The following is a 24,840-nucleotide window of genomic DNA, read 5'->3' as shown; positions in this document are numbered from 1 at the left end:
GTTGTCTCTGTAATATTGTGTTTGTTCCCCCTTAGGAAGTAAAGCTGATGGTTTATTAGTTTTACAGCACCTTGACAAGTTTTCAAGATAAAATGTCACCTCATCAACCTACGAAGTTGCTGGAAATTTTTCATGAGACAGCATGAAAATAGTGAAAGAAAAGTTCAATTTCTGAAAAAAAAATTTCAAAAATATGACTTGAAATTTTTACACAAGTAAAGTTCAGATAGTACATTAGATATTTTATTATCACCATAGAACATATGTAATGTGTCTATTGAAAAAAAGTGACTACTCATGTCACAGTGTCAGAGACTGTGATATTTAAATCAGACTTTCAATTTTTTTCAGTGTCACTGATTCAAAAATCTAACCCTGTGAAGTATAGGTACTGACCCTCAGTCCCCTAGAGAGAAAACTAAATTTCTGCCATGGTCAGGAAAGAACAAAAGGTTGGCCAAAAGCCGACAGGGGGAACACAGTAACAGCTACCAAAGCACACAAATAAAACAAAACAAAATAAAACAAAACAAAATCTAAAAACATATATGTGGAATTGAAAGCCTTCTGTGTCACTATGGAGCTCTTACTTTCTGAAGAACAATTCCCTTGCTAAGCCACTGATTGGAAGGAGAGGCACAAATCCTCACTGACTTGGCGGCCATGTCACACCTCATTTTACTCTTTTTATTTTTTTTTTTCCCCTTTCCAAACAGACTGAGTGTTGGTCTTCTGAGAATATGATGCTAAGCCACTTTTCCTGTAGAGTTTTTAAACTGGGCCTCTGAGAAGGGGTTTGATACAATTCAATGACTGAAGTAATACCTTTGTCCATCTGAGCATTAAATGGCCCATTGAAATACAGCTTAGTTAGAAGGAATTTCAGTAAATGGTGCTTTCGAATTTTTTTTATTATTATTATTATTATTCCTATCCCAACAGATTACAGCCTGGATCTGAAAATGCAGTTCAATCACTTTTGGTTGCCTCTTAGGTCAGGCCTTTCACCAGTGTTAATTAAATATAACCCCTTCAGAATACTGGAGGTTAAATGAGAGCAACAAACTGGTCTTCTTCAAATATTACCTCACACTCTCCAAAAAACTCTATTCTATTTGGGAGGACCCTTGTTCAAACTATTGGTCTTAACAATAAAAATTTACTGGGAGCAGGGAGGGGGAAAACCATGTTAAATGCTATTTTATCCAACAGCCAGTAACCACTAAACATTAAACACCTATTTCCATGCAATATACCATGTCTATTGTGTTTAAATAACACACATCATAAAGGAAACTGCAGCAGCAGACAATTTAGGCTGTAGCAGCACATGCAGCAGAATTTTCGACTTGATAAAGTGAAACTATAAAGAGTCGATGCATAAGTCAGACAGCTTCCATACCTAATATTCTTCCCTGCAGCTATTAGAAGTTCACATTTTTGCCTCTCGTAGGCATGCACATTAGTTTACCTACAATTTCATGTATTCAGTCACATTTTGTTGTCTGCTCCCTACAATTTGACTAGAGCATGAAATTGGAAAGTAGCTGAAATTGTCGCTTTTTCATCTTAGTGATTCTAAATTAAAAAGAGAGCCTTTTGTGCAAGCCATTTGTTCGCCGCTTCGCAAAAAAAAAAAAGTTTCCTAAAGTATTGATAATAATTTTACTATCAGTTGAAAGCAAGCTTTTTAACACATGGCAATTAGTCTTGTCTTTCTGAACATGACTTTACCGTAAATACTCCTCCTTGACTATCCCTTTGTCCCAAGATTCCTTAGAAGAACGCAACCAAGCGATAATTCAGCATTATTGCTGCTCCAGTGCACTAATCGCTTCAAGCGCGGCGAGGACCCTATGCTTACTGCCACAGGGCTCCTCCAGCCTCCCGGCCTCAGGAAGGCTTCCCAGCCCAGCAGCATCCAGATGTCAAGAGGAATATCCAGGTCCTGGTGCAGCATGCTGCTCCATCCCAGTATGGCCCAAACATCTGTTTCATCTGCTGGCGAACAACCTGCCGGATACACGGAGGCGGCCGCGCAAAGGAGGGGAGTGAGGGAGGCTGGGAGTAAAAGGTGTCCCTAAATGTGTCCCTAAAAAACTCTGCATCAGGAAGGACAATGTGATAATTTAAAAAATAATTTAAAAATCTTAAAAAGCCACTTTATACAAAGCATATGGTTAGCAAATTTCCCATAACTCGTTAGCTTCTCATCTTACTAACTTCACTCTGGATCAATTCTTTATGGTGTAAGAAAAGGACAAAAATAAGGAAAAGCACAGAAGCACGCAACACAAAGTGCTTGTTGTGGTTACAGCAACTGCTCTTTATAAAAAGAAAAACAAAAAAAAAAAACAGCCAAAAACACAACTTAAAAATGAGACAGACTTAAGCATCTCCTACATATTTATAATTTCCTATAGATAGTAACTCGAAAACAATAACATCTTTTGTCTAAAAGAAAGGAGTATGTAAGCATTGACATTTTATCTTGAGGCATGACAAAAACAGCAAACAATTTAGTTGATCTAGATTAGGTTCTGACAAGGAATAAAGGAGTGCTAACTGTTCTCATCTCTTCCACTTTGTGTGTCTACTCTCTTGTATTTTTGCTAGCGACAATAATGGAGTAGTTGCCTGCTCCCATGCAAATTCTTTGAGTTGTTTATGAAAGCAAGATCAAAGCCCAAACTGAGAGCTCTTCTTTTATTCCCTGCTGTATTTTTTCTCTAGAGGAGGACCTAATGAGAGGCTGTTAAACCAGGAGCCTTGCACTCTCTCAGTGAATCTCCCAGCTCAGCCCTTCCCTGGCCAGCCTGGGGACACAGCTCACCTCAGGGGCACAGAGGGTGGGAGGCAGTGAATGCTGTCCTGTCCCACCTCAGCATGGGGTGAGCACCTGGACCCAGGAAGGAGGAATATCCCTCAGACCTTCCACTGAAACACTCCCATCCTCTGTGCAGCTGAGCAAGTCACCATCTTCCCTGTGCTCCCCCTGAAATGGATCCACTGCTGCGGCAATATCTCAGCACTTGAACTAGGTACATCTAAATATGTCCATCAGCTATTCCTAGTGAAGTTATATGTGCGCAATAACAAAATCACTGTTCTAACAAAATACTGTAAATATCAAGAAAAAAAATGCTTCATCAAAGATCTATAGCCATTTCCCCTTCAGGAGGATAGAAGAAACATCAGTAAAACCTTTATTTTAAGCACAAAGTGCTGCATTCCTTCATTTAATGTAGTCATATGACTGATATGCTACTTTTTTATCACAATTCTCCTATTATTTACCATGCAAAGGAAGGAACACAATTGCCTTATCTGTGTTGCTGTCTCAGATTATATATTGTATTATGCATCTCATAAATTTGCAAAAAATCTTCAACATTTTTTATTATTTTATGAAATAACTGTGAGACATCCTGCTTAGATACCTTTGGTAGAAAGTCACTGCAAAGGACAACTGCATTTGCTTGAAAAGTAATTTCAAATTTCTGGCAGATCATGTTTTTCAAGAAAACAGTGTGAAACATTTAAGATTACTCTGTATGTGCTTTTTCTGTTTGCTACTATTAGAATTTGGTATTGGCATCTTTTTTAGCATAAATTCTTTCTTATAAAAATGGAGGATGGCACTAAAGGTAGCAGACTAACAAGCTCACCTAGGAAAGCAAGCAAGGACCAGACAGCATGGCTACAAATGTACCTGCAAACAAAAGCTCTGGTGTTTTAAACTCCTCTTACATCCAAAGAAAGTGAATAAGCAGTACTTACTCAAAGTAAAATATAACCAGATCTATCAGAAAAATATGAAAATAAAAACAGATGGTTGCATCAGAGCACAGGTTTTTTCATTCACTTTATGCTATCCTAGGATTACCTTCTCTAGTGACACTGTAAATCAGGTTATTCATAAAAAGAATTTAAAGTGTTTTCTGGTATTCTTTCAGAAGCTCTTCCTTAAAAATCTGGGTTTTATTCCTTACTGCTAATGGGAAATATTTTTAACAATAAATGTGAGAGGTCTAGATGAAAAGCAGCTACCTCACAAATTCAGATAGTTTCATGCACTGAAATATCTATAGAAATGTCTTCTGCACTAAAGCTAGAGTAAAAAGAAGGAGGATCCCCATGATAAGGGGATAAAAATTATATGATTGAAAAGCAATTAATTGCAGTAAGTTTGCTGAAGAGATGATAGCTATCAAAGCTTATCAAATTTTGCATTTCAGAATTTCTGATATTTCTTTCAAAAAATGTTAACACAGAGATGGGCTTTGTGAGAAGAGTCAGGAGTTTCATTCAGTCTCATGTCAGCAGGATTACAAGCAATTATGAGTAACTGCTTGTTGAGCTGTGTGAAATGAGTTGGTGAATGAGTTTCCTAGTGAGCACATGTCCATGTCACTGGCACGACTGCCAGTAATGCAGACAATCTTAGCTGAAGGGGTCTAAAAACATAATTATTCTCCTAATCCTGTAGGAGATGCTTATGCAATTGCTGCTTCTAGTGTACACATTCTAGGTTTGCCACACTGATGGCACACAGGAAAACTGAGGCATAAGAAAAAGGAAATCAAGACATGAGGAAAAATAAAAAACAAAGGGCAATAAACCTTCTCTAGATATATCTCATAAAATCTGGCATAGACTAGTGGGTTAATTCACTCTGACCATCCAGATGGAGAAATTGTCTAACATGACAATTGCAGTATTTCCTTTGCAGAGCTGTTGAGACACAGAAAAGGAAACTGAGCACTCACTCACCACTGCTAAGCACACTGAGAGGCAAAAGCTCTACAATTAAACCCCCACAACAGAATCCCCATGACAGAATAACGAGACTCCAATAAACGGGTGCAAGTCAGGAAAAAGGAAGAATCCCATTTTAACTGCCTCTGTCAATTCCCACATCTGAATCCCCATCTTGTGAGAAGATGCTGAGGCAACCCTACATTTAAGAGCTGAGTATCTAAAAGTGCTGCTTGGGATTTGAAACTGCAATGTTTTCTTACTTTTATAAGAGAGACAGCTCATGTGGTAGCTTGCAGCCATTCTACAGTTTTCACTAGCAAAAATGGACAGAAGACAGGGATATAATAAATATATACTGGCTCTACTGATCAGGAGAAGCTTTATCAGTCAGCTGGGGCACATCTGGGAAAAAAAAGTCACTCAGGTGCATCTCTAGCATCCCATTCAATTAACATACCATTAAAAATGGTTTGTCCCTGTTCAGCCTGCTGCGTTACCTGATAAGTCAACACAGTTAAAATGTATATTTAAATGCAGAAAACAGTGAAATGTTTTCTTTGTGAAGCAGAAAACAAGCCCTGCTTACAGGTATTTTAAAGCATTAGAAATAATTGTGCTTTACAGGTTGCTTAGCAGATCACTCACACTGATCTTTTACCATATATTTTGAACTTTCATGCACCTTCAAGGAAAATTAAATAATTTCCTTACAGGAAGTGCACACAAAATTATGCAAAACATATTCAAATGGGCTTATAAAAATTACATCTAAGAAAAAAAAAATCACATTTGCACCTCAAAACCAGGTAACTGGGAACTTACTATTATAAATTCATTGGAAGGTGATGCATTTTACACCAGTAAATGTGAATTTGGTGTAAGATTGCTGTGCTCTCTGAACTGCAGTGGGTGTGATGATACTTCAGCAGCAGTGCTGGGACTGGGTTAAATAGGTTGTGAGGCCTGAACAACCCTGCCCTGGGTGTTGAAGACAGCAGCAGAAGAGAGGGCCTGTACTGGATGAATTATCCTGGACAGTTCACAGAAGTGTTATTAAATAACACTATAAACTGGTTAAATCTGGTGACTTGTTGTATGTCTAGAGCGAGGCATAAATGATTCAACTGCATCGAAAGGACTTTGCCTCTTTGATTTCTCACTTCACTTCCAAAAATGCCAGTGGAGCTGACAGCACACTCTCACCATCCCTACACCTGAAATACTTTTCTATTTGTTTTCATGCTTTGCTATAATTCATGCCCAACACCAAACTACATGCCCTATTATGTTCACTTCAATAGATTTTGTGAAAGATTCTTTTAAGTCTCAAATAATTCCTTAATACTGAATTTTCAGCACGATGTGTTTTCTTCTTGTACGCCTGAAGATGCTCCTCCCTCCTGTCTCTGTTTCAGGACTGACATGCAAACCTTCTGGTGTGCCTCCAGCCATATGTAGCCTTCCTGCTGAGCCTTGGGAATAGACAGATGAATCCAATACTTTCTAGTCAGGACACTTTTCTAGTTTCTCAATCATATGGATTCTAAAAACATCACAGACCAAACATATTTTAGACAAGCAGGGTGCTGAAGGCCATACCATTCCTGTTTCACCATCCTTAAAGCCTCTTCAACTTGGTGATAGCATTATCCACACACTGGTTTGAGGAGTTTTATCTCACCTTCTATGAATTTCCCTCTTTTTTTGAACTGGGTCAGTGGGAGGGCATTTGCTCTTCTAATCAAAGACCCTCAGAAATGAAGCAGCTGATGATATCTTTCCAGTCCAGGCATCTCTAAGAGAATTTTTCTGCTTCCTTTGAGCACACACATGTATGTTAGTTTACACCTAGAAGCTCTAATTTAAACCATCCTCGTTCTTAGAACTTTTAGTTCAGATGAAAGGTGAGATATTTTCTTTTTCTCTAGCAATTAGTCAGGATGGAATTATAATGCTAGCGTGTATTATTTTCCTTTGTGCATAGACCTAACTTAAAAGACATTTTTGTCTTTAATCTCCTTAGTCCCCAAACAACCAAACATGTTAACACCATCACAGGAAAAAATCCTTCATGTTTGTAATTTGTAGCCAAATTAAGCAGATTGCTCTATGGTTATCAGAAGTATGATAAAATTCCAGAAACATATTCACTTGCAGCTAATTCCTGTAAGGCACACACCATATACATTTCTAGAAAGCTTGAAGGAATCCTGCTGCCAGCTCAGAGTATGCCTCACAGTCAGCCTATTCCCCAAAGGGATGCCACAGTTTTAAAAGAGCTTTAAAAAACGTGCTCATCCCCTGATGGCACTCTGTAGTACTGGTGCCTCTGGTGCTCTGTCAGTAAATGCAGCAGTAACTTATTTGCTTCTTACTGGCTTCTGAGTGAATACATACCCCAGGGAGGCAGCTTTGCAAAGCACAATGATTTTAAAATAGAGCCTGGGCTTTCAGCGAGGGGCAGCCAGTGGTTAAGGCAGCAAGAGAGTCTTGTTGATGCTGGGGGCTCAGCCTCTCCCAGTCACTTGGGCTCCAGCTTCTGCCTTGATACAGACTGAAGAGAGGCAGGAAACCTCCTGCCATCCAGCCTATAAGCACAATATCTCTTTAAACATACAAGTTCCCTGATAAGTGGGTTGATGTCTGTGCCACTTAGGATCTCAGTGGTGAGTTCTCCCTGGAGCAGCATATGGGCCTGGAAGGCAGCTGTCCTGCTTGGTGAGATCTAAGGGTGCAAAGGTGGGAATCGTGCCAGGAACTTGATCCCTAGCTGCCAGATTGAAAAGTTTTGGGAGAGGAGAGCAGGAGAGGAGCCCTCCCAAGGTGGAGAAGGATTTGGGCACCTGAAGGGAGCAGAAAGAGAGCTGTGCCAGGCTGAGTGCCAGTCCAGTGGCCACTGTCCTTCCTGCAGTGGGAGGGAACACCAACCCAGCAATGGACCTGGGTTTGCCTGGAACTGCTACAGACTGTAGGAACAGTCTCTTTCCTAACATTGCTATCAATTTTTTATTAAATAATGTGACACTGTTCCAGTAAGCAAGAAGGAATGTAACAAAGACATGCTGTTTGAAGCAGTTATTGGAGGTGCAGGGCATGAAATGGGTGAGAAAAGGCTCTTGCAGCTGCAATGCTGATGCACCAGGCTGATTACTCTAGCTAATGGCTCTGTTTGTTTGTCCATCCATTTCTGCCAACTAGAAGAGAAGAGGGGGACTCCTTTTCCCTGTGATATTACTGGGGGAAATAAGAAAATCCTCCCGGGGAAAATAATCATCATAAGTGATATTTTGTTGCAAAAAGTCTCAATTTTGATGGGCTGTCCTTTCCTGATGAAAATCCCTTTGCCAGATAATTCAGGGCTGAAGATGAGAAGGAGTAGAAGAAGAAGGAGTACTAAGAAATTCTGCAAAGAAAGGAGGTCATATGGTAAAATACTGACTCCATGACATCATTTTCATTGATACTGCCACTGATATAATTCAACTTGATAACACAGATATTACATACAGAGACATAAACATTCAAGTAGGGAAAGGCACAAGTATAACTATTTCATTGATTTTAATTAAATTTTCCTGAGTATTGCAAGGTTGGCATATTTTTAATTTTATTTCCATTAAAGGGCGTGCTTGGTCTCTCAGAGCCTTAATAAAATCTTCTTTCGACCTCTCTCGTTTCTCTGCTACAACCTAAATTTCTACATAAGAAAAGGACCAAAATATGTAATTTACTACTTCCATATGCTGAAATTTGCACACACCATCCCCTTAATTTAGACCACTATTCACTGTATCATAATAAGGAACATTCTGTTAAAATATGTCCACCTAGAGCTCAGTAGTCTTTGAATGCTAGATAAAATCATTCTATAAGGCTAATGAAGACAGAAACTCTGCCTGTAACAATATTAAGTTTGTTTTCTCTAGTGATTCGAAGAAGTGAGCAATCTGTCAGTAATACATTGAGGGAAATTACTTGTCTTGTAGGAATTCCCGCTGACAGTCACTCACTCACAGTGCTGACCCAAACATCTACCCGCTGACAAACAAATTACAGTGTCTAACTTTGAAAAGGTAACTAGCTGTTTTTAATTTTTATTGGTCTCACCAAATATCTCTCACATTTACCCAATCCCCATTCTTCACTGTGTTAAAAGAAAAAAAAAAGAAAAAAGAAAAAAAAATAAAAAGGAGGAAGGAAGAAAGAAAGAAAATGGAAAAACCCACGGGTTTTTGCATTTGAAAAAATTATTATTGCCTACATCCAAGAGTGTTATGTCAGATAAAACTGTTAAACTGTGTCTAACCAACATTAAGACTGGCAGCCCTGCCAGTGACTGACTGGGTGAGTGAACACATTACTGAGACAGCATTGTAGAAATTAATTTTCTTCAATAAAGTGATTTTTAAGGCTCATATATTTCACAATCTAAACATATGTCACTGTTTCATAAACAAAATAAATGGATTAAAATAATACATTACCAATATGCTGACACATGGAGATATTTTAATTAGAAATACTTAAGCTGCGTGATATTTAACTGCTATATTTGCTGAAGAGGAGCATGCATCATTTAGTAAGACATAAGGCAGGTACCTCACTTTGCATGATGTGGTACCAGAGTGGGACCAAATCACCTCCAGCGTGAGCTCGCACTATCAGATCACATTAGCCCCGCTGAAAAATCGTGTTAAGGTTACAAGATACAGGGGAGACTCTGTGAGAGCAGCTGTCCACTCAAACAACTTCTTCATTGAAATAATAAGTCACCCAGATTCTGGTTCCTGAGAATAATATTTCTTCATAAAGGGCCACGTTTAACAACTTAGCTATTTAAAGGCCCTATTTACATGACTGTCGCATTACATTGGCCTCTTTCCTGCACATTCTTCTTGACTTACTTTGAGGACCAGCACTAAAATAGCTGAGGAAAGCAAATGTCAACTATGCCCTGAAATTTATACGTGTGAGAGAATTGGAATAAGTAGAAATGTAATATATTGTTTACTGTACCGAGTGCCCTCTGTTCTCTAAAGGTCAAAAGCATTGTAACCTTGGAGTTACAGTTTCTGATTGTTCCCAGGGTTAAATACATTATCAAAATTAATGGTTCAAACCCCTCAACCTTCAGATATATGAGTATTCATGCCTCCATCTGCTGAACTGTTCAACTAAAAATAGCATTCTTTGGCCTTCCCTCTACTAATATTGTGCCCCTGAGGCAAGCTATGCAATGCTTCAGCAGTACACTGGATCTGCACCCAGCAGTATAAAAAAAGGTCATTTACTCTGTCTGCAGCTAGAAGAGAGTATGGAGGAGCAGGATAAGATGGGAGGGCAGAAAAGAAATAGGCAAATATGTGCTTAGTTAAAATTTTCTCTTGTTTTTTTTTTAAACTGCATTATAAAAACTTCAGGTTTCAGGAACACAGCTGCAACTATAGTTAAGATTCGCCAAGGTTCATTAGTGTTATAAGCGATAAATTCTGAAGGACAAATTACACAAATAGTTTGGGGAAAGAGTTATGGACGAAAGCTTTTTTGTTTTGCTTTTTTTTCCTAGAGCTCACTTTGTTTAGGAATAACTCCAGCTAGCATCATTGTAATGCTTCCATTTCTATCAACAGTTTATCAGTCGTGGTTGAGAGAGTTGCGACACTTCCTTATTTATCTCCTAGACAGCTTTGTAGAAATATGCAAGAGTGAAGCCAGGGGAGGGGGATTTCAAATACTAAAGGCCATATAGTAACATTCCTTGTTTGAAAGTAAGGACATACAGGTGCCACCTCTGCCACCACTGTGACTTCCCAGTGACTAGGTTACTGCTACCAGCAGCATGAGAGCTGGAAAAACCTATTTAGTGATTAAGTCCACTCATTTAGCAAGACTGCTGGCCACACATCTCTAGGGTCAGTTAATATCAGTGCAACCATTTGACAACTTGGGAAAAAGTTTGGGGAAATGGGAAAGGGAGGAAACTCCAGAGAAGGTGTATGTGAAAAGGAGCAAAAGGAAAATTATTGACAGGTATTACAGCTCATATTGATTAATTAAAGCAAGAAGCTTTTGTTACACACAGGTATCAGAACTGTTTCACACACCACTATGCCACAGGTGAGTTTGGTAATAAATCTGCAGACTATTCACTCACAGCTGTTTGGGGCTGGAGGGGTGAACAGAAATAGCTTGTTTTGTCTGATTAGACTATACCTAGAGAACTGTTCCCTCATCATCTGGATCTCTTCTCATGCCAAGAGCCCTATCAAGGCTTGGTCCTATCATGCACATTATTTAAATTTTTGGCTGATTTGTTCAGGAAACTGGTGAGATGGAGCTGAGATATCAATGGGAAGTATAGAACACGGAGTTTTAAGTCTTTTTGTCAACAACATCATCAATGACACCTTCATGAGATCAGTATACAGATCAAAAGAAACTATCTGGTATTAATCCAAAGCAGAGCAAGCCACCAACTCAGGAACCTGGACTGACATAAAAGTGTAGTAAGTTACTACTCCATTTCAGGATTCAAGCTACAAGTGAATATTAATGTATTTACCATGAGCTGATCAATGTGATCAAAAATCTAAAGAGAAGATGTATCTGGTCTGTTGCTGAAGGAGAACTTTTTTTCTTTCTTTTTTTTTTTTTTTTTTTTTAAATGCACAATACATGAAAGACAAATTAGTTACATGAGAAACTGCTGTATATGATTTCAGTAAAGTTTTTTTGCACTCATGAAGATACATAATCCACTTAGATATAGAATTCAGAGAAAGCACATTTTGATAACAATGTGCTAATAGCTTGAATAAGACAGGCAAATCATTAATTAGCAATTGCCCACTGGAGAAACATCCTCTGTGAAACAATTGCTATCATTACATGCACCTGGTAAAAAAGGGTTCTCTGTGCTATTAGATTCAGCGATTGCAAAGAAGTTGCCCTAACACACAGGAAGATGAGAACACAAATTTGCTGCTACCTCCTACCTGGATCATGATCATTCAAATAAAAGAAAACATAAGTAAAAAATGGGGGGAGATTACAACATTGAAGCTGGCAGAATTTCCTTAGTGGGATACAGATTATAGAAAATAATTTTGGAATTAATAATAATGCCCTGGTAAAGTTGAAATGTTAGAGCTACTGCAAAAATCTTTTACTTGACATGGCTTTCATTCCCCAGGGAAATAATATCCAAACATGGATATTATACACACACTCACATGTAGAAACAAAACCAAACCTGCCAATAAATTAGCTATTTCTCCCACTGTCTGAAAGGAGCAGAGATTAGTTTTGTGATCAGTATTTTTAAGCACTTGGGAAATACTCAGATACCATGGTCACAGAATTCATGTAAATAAATAAGTGGGTGGGGTGCATGGAAGAAAGGAAGCAGAACAGAGAAAGAAGGGGGAAGGGAAGCAAAGATGGAAAAATGAGCTGAAATGCTACACCCCTAACAGTCTTCATGACACATCAGGTATAACAACAAATTCTCTCCAACAAACACACCCAAATAATTGCTCATTTAGGGAACACAGAGAATTGACAGAAAGAGAAAACTAATAGTAGAAGTAAATAAAATTTAGTTCAGGCACCTTAACAATCTGATGATCAGGTATCAGCTTAACTGAAGGTGAGGTGCTCTATTATTTAAGCTCTTATAACCATGAAGCATTAAAGGTTTTGAAATCCCATAGAGATGAAATTCAAATGAAATTATAAAGTGAGGGGAGGAACAAACAAACAAAAAAGTCTTTTACAGCAAATATATCTAAATGGAAATTCAGGCCCCCAAGCCTGAATGTTTCAGAATTTACTAGCAACCATTTTTGCTGGTTGTTTTCTTTCTAATTGTTCTCATCATGTTTAGCAACTCAGTCTATCATTTCTGCAAATTAATGAAAATGCATTATTGCTGTAGGTTCAGATCAAGTCTGATGTGCAAATATGTGGGTCAAGTTACAAATGGATCATGTAAAAGAAAAGATGCAGGGATGTCTGTGGTTTAGATCCCATTTCTCTGACAGTTGAATAGTTTTCATCCTTTCCTGACTTGCAGTCTTGTGTAGGCTCACTATTTGTTTTAGTGCATTTCAAAGGTAGCAAAAATAGTCTATTCACAAAACTGATTTTTGCAGTGTTTTCCCAACTAAAGCTGATGAGACTTTTGCTTCAATAAGTAGTCAAATACTGACTTACTGACTGCTATTTTACCTTTTGAGAAATTTCCCTTTGGTTTCAATCCTATCCAAGGTACAATCTTAACATCATATTATTGTGACCCAAAACTATTTTTTGGAGATCTTTGCCTGCAGAGTCCGGGCCTTCTCTTTCCAAATGTTGATTCTATGTTAGGTCTGACCTAAGATCAATGAGTTTTTCTTGTCAGCTCTGGACCACCAATGAACAAGTTCTGGTCCCATTTTTAGTTATCCTAAGTTAATTTGGCAAGAATATCATCATAGGGTAAAGAGGAAAGGAATTTTAATCTGCTTTGGTTCCTCTGGAAAATAACATTATCACAGAAAGGTGAGCAATGTAGATATTTAGATATTAGCATGGCAATAGTTTGCTACTCTGGGCACAATTTATTCCTACTTTGCTTCTGAACCCGACTCTAACCTAACTCAAATAGGGGTTTCAAAGGTTTACTTGCAAATAGTTACATGCATCTTTAATGGCCTTTCCTCTCATGTTCACTGTCACTTTCTTTCCACACATTTTAACTCTGAAAGCTTTTGACTGTTTCTTCATTATTTATGACATTGTTGTGTCTTTTCTTCTGAAATTAAAAACTTCTTGCCACAAGGAGCTAGCTAATAATATGGCACATAAATCTTTCTTTCACAACATTTCATTCTGTATTTGCCAAAAATAAATAGCCAAACTAAGTCTATACATCCATGCTTGGCTTCTGACCAGCCTAATGCACAGAAAGGTTGAGATTACCTAAATAGAGAAGCTAAAAGAGTTTACAATTTATTGTATTGTCAGCACCACTCAGTTAAAAAAAAAAACAAAACTGAAAAAAATAAAAACCCAATAACACGCTTTTGTTTGGATACACTGACTGCTCCAATTATAGGTAGTTCATTGCAGCTACAGAGGAGCAACCACACAAAAATAAAGTACAAAAATATCTTTGAACTTATCTCCCAGCAACTGTTCAAATCAATTTTAAAAAATACCATTAACTGCCAATATAAAACACACAGAACAATGTCTTTCACTCACAGTATCAAGGTTGGCTGCACGTTGCTTTATTGTAAGTACATAAGGTGTTAATCCTCCTGGGCTGTGCTCAAAAATTATTTAACATTCAGGCTATTATTTAGCATACAGCTGGTTAGCAGTTTTCCCCTAAAATGTTGGCTTCGATCCCACATTTTTTTGTTCTGGCACATACCTGGAGCTGTAAAGGGCTGAGTCCAGAAGCAGCAGCAGCTGCCATTGTTGATGGAATGAACTGCACAGGGTAGTTATCACCTGTCGGGAGAACAATGCGTGCAGGTTCAGACAATGAGCAGAGAATAGCAGCAGACAAGTGCAAACAAGGCCCTGGGATTGCCTGGGCTCCACAGCACTCCTCTAAGCCCAAACATCTGCAAAAACAAAAGGCTTCGCTGGGCACGGACTTGCCATGCTCCCCTGGAACTTTTTTTTTTTTTTTTTTTTTTTTTTGGTTAGCAGATAGCTGGTAGGCAAACTGGCAAAATATAAATATGATACTCGTGATTTTCGTTTTCAAAAGCTAATGTTCAAATCAAGCGTGGAAGCCTGGGCACAAAATGGGCCTTAGAACAGAGACACAGATAAGATACCCCAGGAAACCCCAGTGGCTCCCAGAGGAAAAAAATAGATTTTATTGTGTGTTTCTTGAAAAAAATAAATATGTTATAGTCCAAGAAATATCAGTCCTGTTTAATGCAGGATAATTTCTTTTTGGTGTCAAGTGGCTCCTGGGGCAGCCAGCTGACTCAACACAAGTTGAGGTTTCTTGTTTTGCTTTGGAGTTCTCTCTCTTGGGACAATTCCTTTAAGGTAGTTATAGAGAAAAACAAAATTAAATCACCTTGTAATATAGCTTGAAATACAATTTTAATTTTCTCTTAGATGTGGGGACCTACTGAAGGTGACAGATTAGACAAGGGCTCAGTTACATGAAGATTCAAGTACCAAAATTTCCAGATTAGTTATTGCAACAGGATGACTTATAGCATGTCTGTGGGTGCTCCCATAGATGTGCATCACACAGTGCTACTGGGACCCTTGTCAATGTAAGGAAGGAAAGAAGGCTGAAATAGCTTAGCAGTATAATCTGTAATATAAAAATGAGTAGAGTGATGGATAAGGAACTGAGATTTAATGGAATATCACTTTGGCTCCAGCTACTTATTTAAAATCAGTGTTACATGCTATCTGCGAGCTACATTTTAACAGGCTGTGTGGTTCTTTGATATTTTTACAATAATCACTCTATTTTACACAAAGTCTTCCATGCTGAAAGTAGAATGTAGCAATAAAAGAAAATACAGAAATTCAGCATAATATAATCAGGCCATTCCAAGAACTAGATGATTTTTTTTTTGTTAACCCCCTCAAGTAAATAATAATAACTGAAGTCTTTGCAGTCACCAGATTCCTCAGAACTCTTTCTTTTTACCACTTGAAGTTCTACTGTATCCAGTTAAAATGTTCAGTTGTTTCACTTTTTTAAAAATTCTACATGTCTAATCCACAAGGTCTCTTTGCATCATATCCATAATACCTCATCAGGCCATTGAGCACAGTATGTGCTTGTACACAGTCCAGTAACAATTGGATTCTGATTGCATATGGAGCTCTGCTACAATGCATTCACTAACACTATATTGTACTGGTGTCCTATGGAGTAATGTTCAAAATATCTCCTCTTATTTTTCCCATTCCATGAGGTTGATTTTAGTGTGCAAAAATGTTGGATTCTTTTTCTTTAAAAAACAAAACCAACACAAAAGACTTCTAGATTCTTTTCTTACAGTACTTAAGATGTCTCTTTATGGTTAAATAATTCCACTCGTTTCTTTGATATCTATATGAAATTATCTGAATAAATAAGATCCTAATCTAAGTTAAGTAATGTTTCTTTCAGAAATATCTTACAAGGTATTTTTTTTTTACAAAAACTCACAAAAATGTTGAATTAATGATGCTTTAAATGGGGGGGAAAATAACCATCTGACTTATCAGCATGGACTGCCTTGCAGAACATTTTGGAGGCATTCTTTCTTTAAATATCATGAATAATTCATCCCTGTTCCACACAGCAATCTCTTCTTTCTCCCTCCCCCTCCGCATACACATTTTAAGTTCAATACCAGTTGCTTTATTTGTACTAAAACATTTTCCATGTCAAACATATTTTAAAAAAAAACCAAACTCTAAAAGAATTCCCTGCGGCACTCCTTTTTCACAGCTGTCATGCTCCTATGGTTTGAAATAGCCAGATATTTTATACCCACATGCGCACACGGGCACACACACAGAGTTTTTGGCTTCACAGTTAATTTAATAGTATCTTCACCACACCCTGTAGTGTTCTCTTGCTCACCTGCTGGCTACAGTGCTCTCTTTTGTTGCAGGAAGAAAAATCATAGAGTTAGGCCATTTATCTGTTATTAAATATTGTCCCTTTTTGCCCTCATTTTAATGTGTTAAATTATGGGTAAGTCCTGGTATGTCAGCAGCATCTTTGTGCTGAGAAGAAAAATTAATACTCCTTAAGTTCTGGAGCACTTTTTTGACACCAAGGAGTAAAAGCAGAGCAAAGGTACTTCTTTCTCCCTTGAGCAAACTGAGTATGCAAGGTATGCTCTTGCTTCAATTTTTAATTAGAGAGGTACATATTCCCCCCTCTCATTTTCTCAGTGCAAGAATGGATCAAGCAGCTCCTCCATAGCCATCTCGGTGAGAAATCACTCAATGTATTGTAGTAATTTTTTTCAAATTTGTTCCTCAATTTGGAATGCTTGCGTGAGGATCCATTCTTTGAAATTTGTACAAAAGGCAGGAGAACATGTTCAAACAGGTCTGCCTTAGGTACTGGTGTGTGCTGGCCTTTGATAACCAGGAGTGAGAAGAATGCTGGAAGAAGAAAATCTGTCATGTTTTGCAAACTGATCTTTTCAATCTCCTTGCTGTGCTGATTGTGTATTTACATTTGGCTGCTGTTGTTTATATATAAATTGGTGTTTACAAGCCATGGAAAATTATGCCAGACTTCTGTTTCGTTTGTCAGGTTGAGCAACATTTCCAAATGAATAAAAGCAGTGAGCAATTGTGCTGTGTTATTCTACACAGAAATAATGTAAATGTTTCTTTTTGTCTTGGATGAAGAGATGAAGCTTAGCAGACTTTATTTACAGAATGTATAGACTTACCTTCCATACCAAGGCTTTGTGAGCTGTGAGGAAAGAACAATGTCTGGCTTTTGTGAGACCCAGAGCAGAGGGAAGGTGTTGCTTTATTACTCATATATCCTACAACACAATTTTAAGACATAAACTGGTTCTCCTCATCTGAGTTACAAAACAATCCCATTTTGGGATTGTAACTTGAAATCTGTCTCTTCACACTCACAGAATGAGAGGAAATGGAGTTGGAAGAGCTGCAAGAGATCAGCAGTTCCAGGGCCCTGTCCTCCTGTCCTTCCAGACTAATGAGCAGGCTGAGCAAAGCACACCTCAGGTGCTCTCGGGATAGTGCAGGGACAGAGATGGACACTCCCACTGTATTCCCACTCAGGGCATGAATTTGGCTTGTCCAGAGCCATCAGGGTTGAGGAGCATGTTAAAAGAGGTAACTGACTAAGGGAATACTGTGGGAAAAATAAGGGAATACTCCCCTGGCCAGTGGCACTGCCCCAGTTATGCCTTTGTTCCATATAATGTATGCTGCAGCTCTGCCTTATTGCCATTCTCATGTTGCAGCAAAATCAGTTTCCCCCACAATTTTTTGTCTGCAGGTGATTACATACCATAAAAAATAATACTTAGATATGGAAAATCTAAACCACCTTAGAGCTTTAGGAAGAACTTCTGAAAGACCTGTTCCAAATGGAAATTGCAATGTCGGATAACAGAGAAATCCAGCACATCTAAGATTATGTGAGTTATGTGGATTAGCTAGAGTAATCAAGGAGTTTAATTAGTTTGATGACAGATATTTCACAGTATTAGAATGTTCTGAAGTCCATCCTGATGACAATAAGCCTGACAGTTTTGTTTGTCATGCTTTCCCTAACAATATTACCTTTTCTGATTTGCCCCAGTGCAACTAGAAACAGAATCAGGCCAAAATGCTGTCACCAACCAAGGAAAACAGTCCACATTGCATTGCAGTGCAGCAAAATCTATTGCAAATTATTTTTGTGCATAAAGCTGAATGACCTAGGTAGGTAGATAGGGGCTGTTTCTTAGCCACTCTAATCATGGGCTTTATATCGTTCTTGTATGAAATATGAAAAAAGGCTTTGAAAGTACACTGCAGCATATCACTCAACAAACCTGTCTCAATTGAGTTCTACCCTACTCCATGTCTTTATTTTCAATAATCTTTTTCAGAGATACTTTCCAGATGAGGTAAAGAAATGGTAAAGATATACAAAATATTTGCAGGACATTTTCAAGCCAAAGTGATCATACATTTTAAAGTCTCATGGACTGCCAATATGCAACTGGCATGGACATCAGCCCTCCCACTCTCTGCTTAGAGCAAACCATAGCTCTGTTTGAGATTTGCACAACTTATGGTCTGGCTCCTACATAGTACTGCTTTATATCTTTGCTCCATCATCATCCTGCTTCCCTCTTCAGCCACAAAACTTGATGAAAGTAATACTTTAGTCACTGAAAGATGGAGGAGGGAGCTGTCCTTCCTTATCCTTATCTTCCTCATCCTACTCTCTGTCTTCTCCTCCTGACCCAGGGCACTAATGGGGACACACTAATCACGTTCAAGGATACTCCATCCCACTAAGTTTTTCTGGATGGGTGTGTTTAGTTAAATGAAGGGGAAATTCCAGCGGGAGAGGAGGTATAATGGTACCCACGCTGCCCACCAGTTCCAAGCTGCAAGTGTGGTGGTCACAGTCAGAAAGCCAGCACAGTTGCTTTCCTCTCGGAATGCAAAATAATTCTGTTAACTGCCTAGCATCTCTGGGCAAGTATTAGCTTCCTAACAGCTGCCACTCTCAGCTTCCCACTGGAATAAGTGGCAGCCCCCACAACCAGGTACTCTACCAGGCTCGTCAAATGCCTGCAGGTCAATAGTCACAACAGTCATTTGAGATGCACAGCGCCCTAAAGTTTTAATTAATCCGGCATACAGTATAAATACTGAAATATGTATAAAAAATTAATTAGGTGGTCTATGCAGCTCTGATTTCTCAATTAGTACTTACCATGCCGGAAAATTATATTACATGACTTTGAGATACATAAGGAAGCATGGGACTTTGGGGATTTTTTTTTCCTAATGCAATTATTACTTGTCATCAGCACTTGCTAACTTTGGCCTGTTTCACCTCCTAGAGCTCCAAAATACTGGGGGGGAGGGTTTCAGCCATTTCAATGCTACAGATTCTGCCAGGCAGAAGGAAAGTTTCTCCTGTCAGGCTTTATCACAGCTGTATTTCAGCAAGTCCTTAAGTTTTCTGCTCATAATCATTTGCTGAGCTCAGAAGTTCATTAGCAGCAAGGCTTGTACTGGAAGGACCTCAGAACATAATAAATTCTCCTCTCTTCTGCAGAATCTTCAGCTGAGTTTACAAACTACTCTATTTTGTTAAAGAATACCTTTTTATTCCTCCAAGACCTGGTGTTTGTGTGCAAATCTGCAACAGTACTCAGTAACTGCTACCTTGGCATTGAACTAAACAGCCATGAAATTGGTTCCCAATTTAGCTAGGAAGATATTTCTGCATGGACATGAACACAATTATACCCCTGCTTGTACACTAAGGCAGGGCTCCTCATCTTGGCTGTCCTGTCACACTACCACTGATGCACTTCTCTCACTTTGGAGCCAGCCTATACCCACCTGTTTTTGCAGGCAAAGCAAATTAAGCGACTCTGCACACATTATTCAACATTCCCTAAATGACACAGTCTGTTTCTAAAGTACTTATTCCCCACTGCTCCTATTATTGAAATGCCTTTCTATATTTTCTGAATATCAGGTAAAACTGTCAGGGTCAAAACTCAGTCTTGTCAATGTCAAAATGGAGTAAAATGAGATAGAAGTGAAACATGCAACCTACAAGAAAATGGTAAGTGTCTGAAGGGTTAATCCATCTCCTGTTCTCCCTCAGAGGTATGAGCAAGTCTAAACTGACAGTTCTGCAGGTGAAAGTTTCATTTCTCACAAAAGTAGAAGAGTACAGGTAGTAACAGTCAAGTTCATAAATATTCCTCAGAAATGACTTTGAAGAACCCTCTCTATGAAAGAGTATAGCTTAATCTCCAGTTTCATTAATTCCTTAACTACTGTGCCGAGAGCGCCAAAAATAGGAATTAATCAATACCAAGTGTAGTTGCAGCATTTTTTTATCATGATGTGTCTCTTACAAAAGCTACTGACCTGCCCAGCTACCTTTGCCACATTTACATGCAGTAGAACTTAATATATATATTAAATATATAAACATTATAACTTCTTTAAAGCCACTGGTTATAATCAGATCATTGTGACTTCTGGTCTTTTACTAACACCATACGGAATTAAACCACTAGCACCAGCAAACAGCTTCACTGTGCTCCAAGATATCTAGGCTTGGACTTCTTCCTGCATTTCATTCTTCTAACTTTTGCTAAACATCTCTCTTCCTGCATTCTGGCAAGTAAAATAATGCCCTAAAGCTGCATCACCTTCTGTTAGGAGGCTAATAGGATTGAGTTAGATAGGTACTAGTTACTATGAGGAACACTGTAGAGTAAGTCCAGAAAATTTGTCATGTTCAGGAAAATGTGCTGGTAACTCTTCTTCCTAAGTCGTTTTTGTACCAAGAAGTTTACAGAGCCAAAATTAACACAACATGATTGAACATAACGCCTCTCAGGGGGCAGCACGACCATCAGCTTAGTCACTAGCAGTCACTACTCATGAAGCATCTCAGATTAAAATAGGAAAACCAAGGAAAGCATGTGCTTTCTCTTGTTTGTGGGAAGTAAGATTTAGCCAGGGCGTTGTAGGCAATTCCCACAATTGGCAACTCTTTGTCTTTGGTCCCTAACTGCTGTGAGGTGTGAATAACCCTCATCCTGTACCATCCTGAGCCATCTGCCTTTCAGAACCCCAGTAACTGATTCTAGCACACAGTGAACCAGTTTGTCAAATCAGAAATGAACTTAGGGATTTCAAAACCTGAAAATAAAACAACTAGACAAAGAATCTGTGTTTGGAGAGGAAAGTCTCTGGACTAAAGAGACAGAAGGGAGTGGGACAAACGGAAATACTTGCTGAAATCCTGCTTGGCCCCACTTCATCTAATATTAAGTAAACTTGCTAGAAAAGATTTTAGGTTCAACCTGGCTTTTAATTAGCATGCTGTTTACATCATCTATTATGAGGCTTTACTTTGGATTTGACCTCGTTCCTGTCGCAGTCAACAGCAAAAGCACCGCTAACATCAGTGGCAAAAGGATCAGTGCTTTACTTTGTGTGTTTCATATTTAATGAATTAAAAAATAAACTGTTATTTATGTTTTGTAGTTATTAGTTATCAGGTTAATATGCTAAAGGCAGCTTGACAGAGAATACTATTAATGAGCAAAATAAGGTTGCTGCTTCTGGACTGAGGTCACTTACAAAGAATGTACAAATGAAAATAAGGTTGACTTTTATTTACTTAAATATCTTCCTACATTGAATTCCTTTGGCAAAGTGTCTTTAAACATTTAAAGCCCTGTTTACAAGGAGTCTCTGAAAGTAGCTTCAAACCATTATATCCCTAATTGAATTCCCCAGGAGTCCTGTAAACTCAGAGGAAAAAAAGAAAGAAATCATAACATTTGCTAAATCATCTCAAAACATATTTCACTGCAAGGTTATGTGACCTGTTAGGAGTCTGAATAATGACTGGAATTGAACTACTGAAACCTTGTATTAACCAGATTGAAATCAAACAAAAGAGTAAGAATTTTGCCCCAAAACACAAATACACTGAAGATAACAGAATTAATTAAAGACATGTAGTTTTTGCATAGGGCAGACCAGATGCAAATTGCTAGGCAAATGGGCCACTATATTTAAAGCCAATAACTTTATGGAAATTAGGCTTAAAAAAATAATGATGTTCCATAACCAATAGTTCATCCACCTCCTGCAATCCAGAAGTATTTTTTCTGGTGGAGATGCAAAAGTTCCACCAGCTATGCCTGTTGTGTATCATCTGTATGAAACAGATCTCACAAGAAGCTACCCTTAATGCTTTAAAACGTGCAATAGCCTCACATCCCTGTGAGCTTACCTGGCTTGTATGTTATTCCTGGGGGGAAGAGGAATCCCTGCTGGGCTGCAGCAGCTGCTGCCAGTGTCCGCTGGTCGTGTGGAAAAATTGGGATCATGAGCGGAGGCATGTGACCCTGAACCTGCTAAACAGAAGAGAGCCTCTGATCAGAAATAGCACAAATTTGTCTTGACAGGTATTTCTCCAGCACTGATAGTGTTCTTGCCTTCACACAGTCCCACAGAACCTTCACCTTAATGCAATCCCTGCCAACCTCACATTATCACATCAAAGCCCTCACAAACATTGTTTTCCCTCAGTGGCAAAGGTGGAACAGTCTTTGGGAACTGCACATTTTCCTGCTTCTTCCTGGTTCTCCATTACTTTTTTTTTAATTAGCATTCCCTGTCCTGGCACAAAGCAAAAAGATACAAAACATACCAAAGTTTTTTTTTTATTATTATTAAAAGTAGTGTAGTATCTATTTATATTAATTTTCCACAAGTTTTCTAATGGTCACAGCACAGTGATGAGAATTTAGAAGCAACATAACACTGCAGTTCCTACTTTGATGTTCAGATTTTATTAACCTTAGGGAAATTTTAATTCTGAGATCTTACAACATGGGATTGTTCACATAAATACCAACAACTCAAAATCTTCAAAATCTCACAGAGTACTGAAGAGCCTTCTAGTCAACACCACAATTCACCAGATTTAAAGCTACAACATCTTGGCTCCTAAACAAACTAACTGCCACACACACCTCACTATAAGAAAAAAATTGTTTGTCTGTCTAAGCAGTTTTATAGCTTTATGCACCATCATGTAGCTTGGTAATGATGGACTTGCATTCAGAGACCATTTGAGAACAAAACCTACTACATCAAATTTAATTTGACCATAATAAATGTATCGAAAAACCACAAACATGCACAAGGAAAAAATTCTTCTCCTTATACAAGCATTTGCATTCAACATATAGAGAATTATGTGATAGGATGATGCCTGTTACATCCATATGGTAATTTCCTAGTTCCTTAATTTACAGTACCTGTGTTTCAGAGACAGTGGCTAGGATCTCAAAGAGTTTTTATCCATCATTCCTTAACCCCAGAAATACCCAAGGGTTTGACTGTGATTTTTCTGATTAGCAGTTAAGCAAACATATAATGCTTTATATATCAAAGCTGGTAAATACAGGAAAAATTGAGGGTTTAGGTAGAAACAACAACAAAAAAACCCCAACAAATCCCTCATTTTACCATAAATCAGTGGAATTAAACACTATTAAAAACTTAAAGTACACTTCAAGCAATTTTTTGTGTTAAATTCCTAAAAAACTTTTTTGGTCAAATCCCATATGTTGACCTATGACATTGTTTAAATAGTACCAAATTTTCTTGTCATATCTCCATTACTTTCACAACCATTGATGCAGTACAGAAATGCTACTGTGTGTCTCTATGAGGGTTAATTTACCAACAACTCTTCTCTTGGGAAAGCCCTAAGATGGAGGTTAATAAAGGTCAAGCAAAAAATAAACACTTTACAGTATTTTTTGAATCCATTCCTCAGGAAAATCAACTTATAATAAAAAGGTCTTTGTGCAATTACTGCTATGGCACTGGGGCGTGAAAAAAACTAGCTTTAAGCAGCTATTTCTCTCATTTTAGCTGAGGTAAGCCTGGCTGTGTGTTTTAGGTTATGCATTAGACTTGGTCAGATTGGAGTTGATCCCCATGTGCCCAGAAGAGAAATTCAGCTCTGATGAAATGTTGCTGGTTTTGCTGTGTGGTGTTTCTATACATTGGCTCTACAGGAGCACAGCAAAGGAAAATCATAGGCTTTGTCTGATAGGAGCAACTGCACTGGAAGAAATTCAGTGCAATACAACTTGCAAAAATTTGCAGAAGTTCCTAACATCTAATCAAAATCATAAGAAATATCCCCCACATAAAGTATTTACATGGGGCTGCAAAGGTACAAGACTCCAATACAATCTCTCAAGACACAGAAGAAATCAGAGTGCTGTGGTTTGAGTGAAGGTGCAAACATAGCCACAGCAATATTTCACTCAATTGTGTCATAAAGATAATTCAAAACATATTAAAACCAAATCCTACTATGTATTCCTGTAGATTTTGATCTACTCAGCTGTATAAATTTTGTTTAAACTCTCAAATAAAAGCATTTCAGTAAGTGTGGAGAATTACCATTTCTGGTTATCTGCTATTCTTCCTAGTGTGAATTCAAGAGCAGGTCTACAGTCTATATAAATCAGCATAACTTTGACTAAAGGTTACATTTAGGCTGTAAGTTTGGATTTACAATTAAGAGACATACAGACTTTAAAAAGCTCCTCCTGAAAGGCCACCACTCCCTCCCATGGCACATATGAAATACTATTCCTACATAAGTGTTGGCTTCACACAGAATTATTATATACATAGATGTCCATTTTCAGCACAGGTCAACTGAAAAACACAAATAAGCACTAAAAGGGAAGAGAATGCAAAAGCATCACTGATACAGAATTATTAAACATATAAAATGAATGCAAAAAAATCCAGTTAACT

At 38.2% G+C, this 24,840-nt stretch overlaps 1 protein-coding gene across 11 annotated transcripts in view; it reads right to left on the bottom strand.

Moving 5' to 3' along the window:
• SOX6 (SRY-box transcription factor 6) overlaps positions 1–24,840 on the bottom strand; it is a 369,092-nt gene that overhangs the window by 75,531 nt on the left and 268,721 nt on the right. For 7 of the 11 annotated variants that reach the window (XM_079307922.1, XM_079307921.1, XM_079307918.1 and 4 more), the window contains 2 exons: positions 22,283–22,406; positions 14,183–14,262 (listed from right to left, as the gene is read on the bottom strand). In XM_079307922.1, coding sequence (XP_079164048.1) covers positions 14,183–14,262; positions 22,283–22,406 — 204 coding nt within the window. The remainder of the gene's footprint in view (positions 1–14,182; positions 14,263–22,282; positions 22,407–24,840) is intronic. The other 4 variants (XM_079307926.1, XM_079307919.1, XM_079307924.1 and 1 more) reach the window with 1 other exon arrangement.

The sequence above is a fragment of the Erithacus rubecula genome, assembly GCF_903797595.1.
Source record: "Erithacus rubecula genome assembly, chromosome: 6".
NCBI classification, from domain to species: Eukaryota; Metazoa; Chordata; class Aves; order Passeriformes; family Muscicapidae; genus Erithacus; species Erithacus rubecula.
The sequence above is the reverse complement of the archived record's forward strand: the minus strand, read 5'-3'. Positions and strand labels throughout refer to the sequence as shown.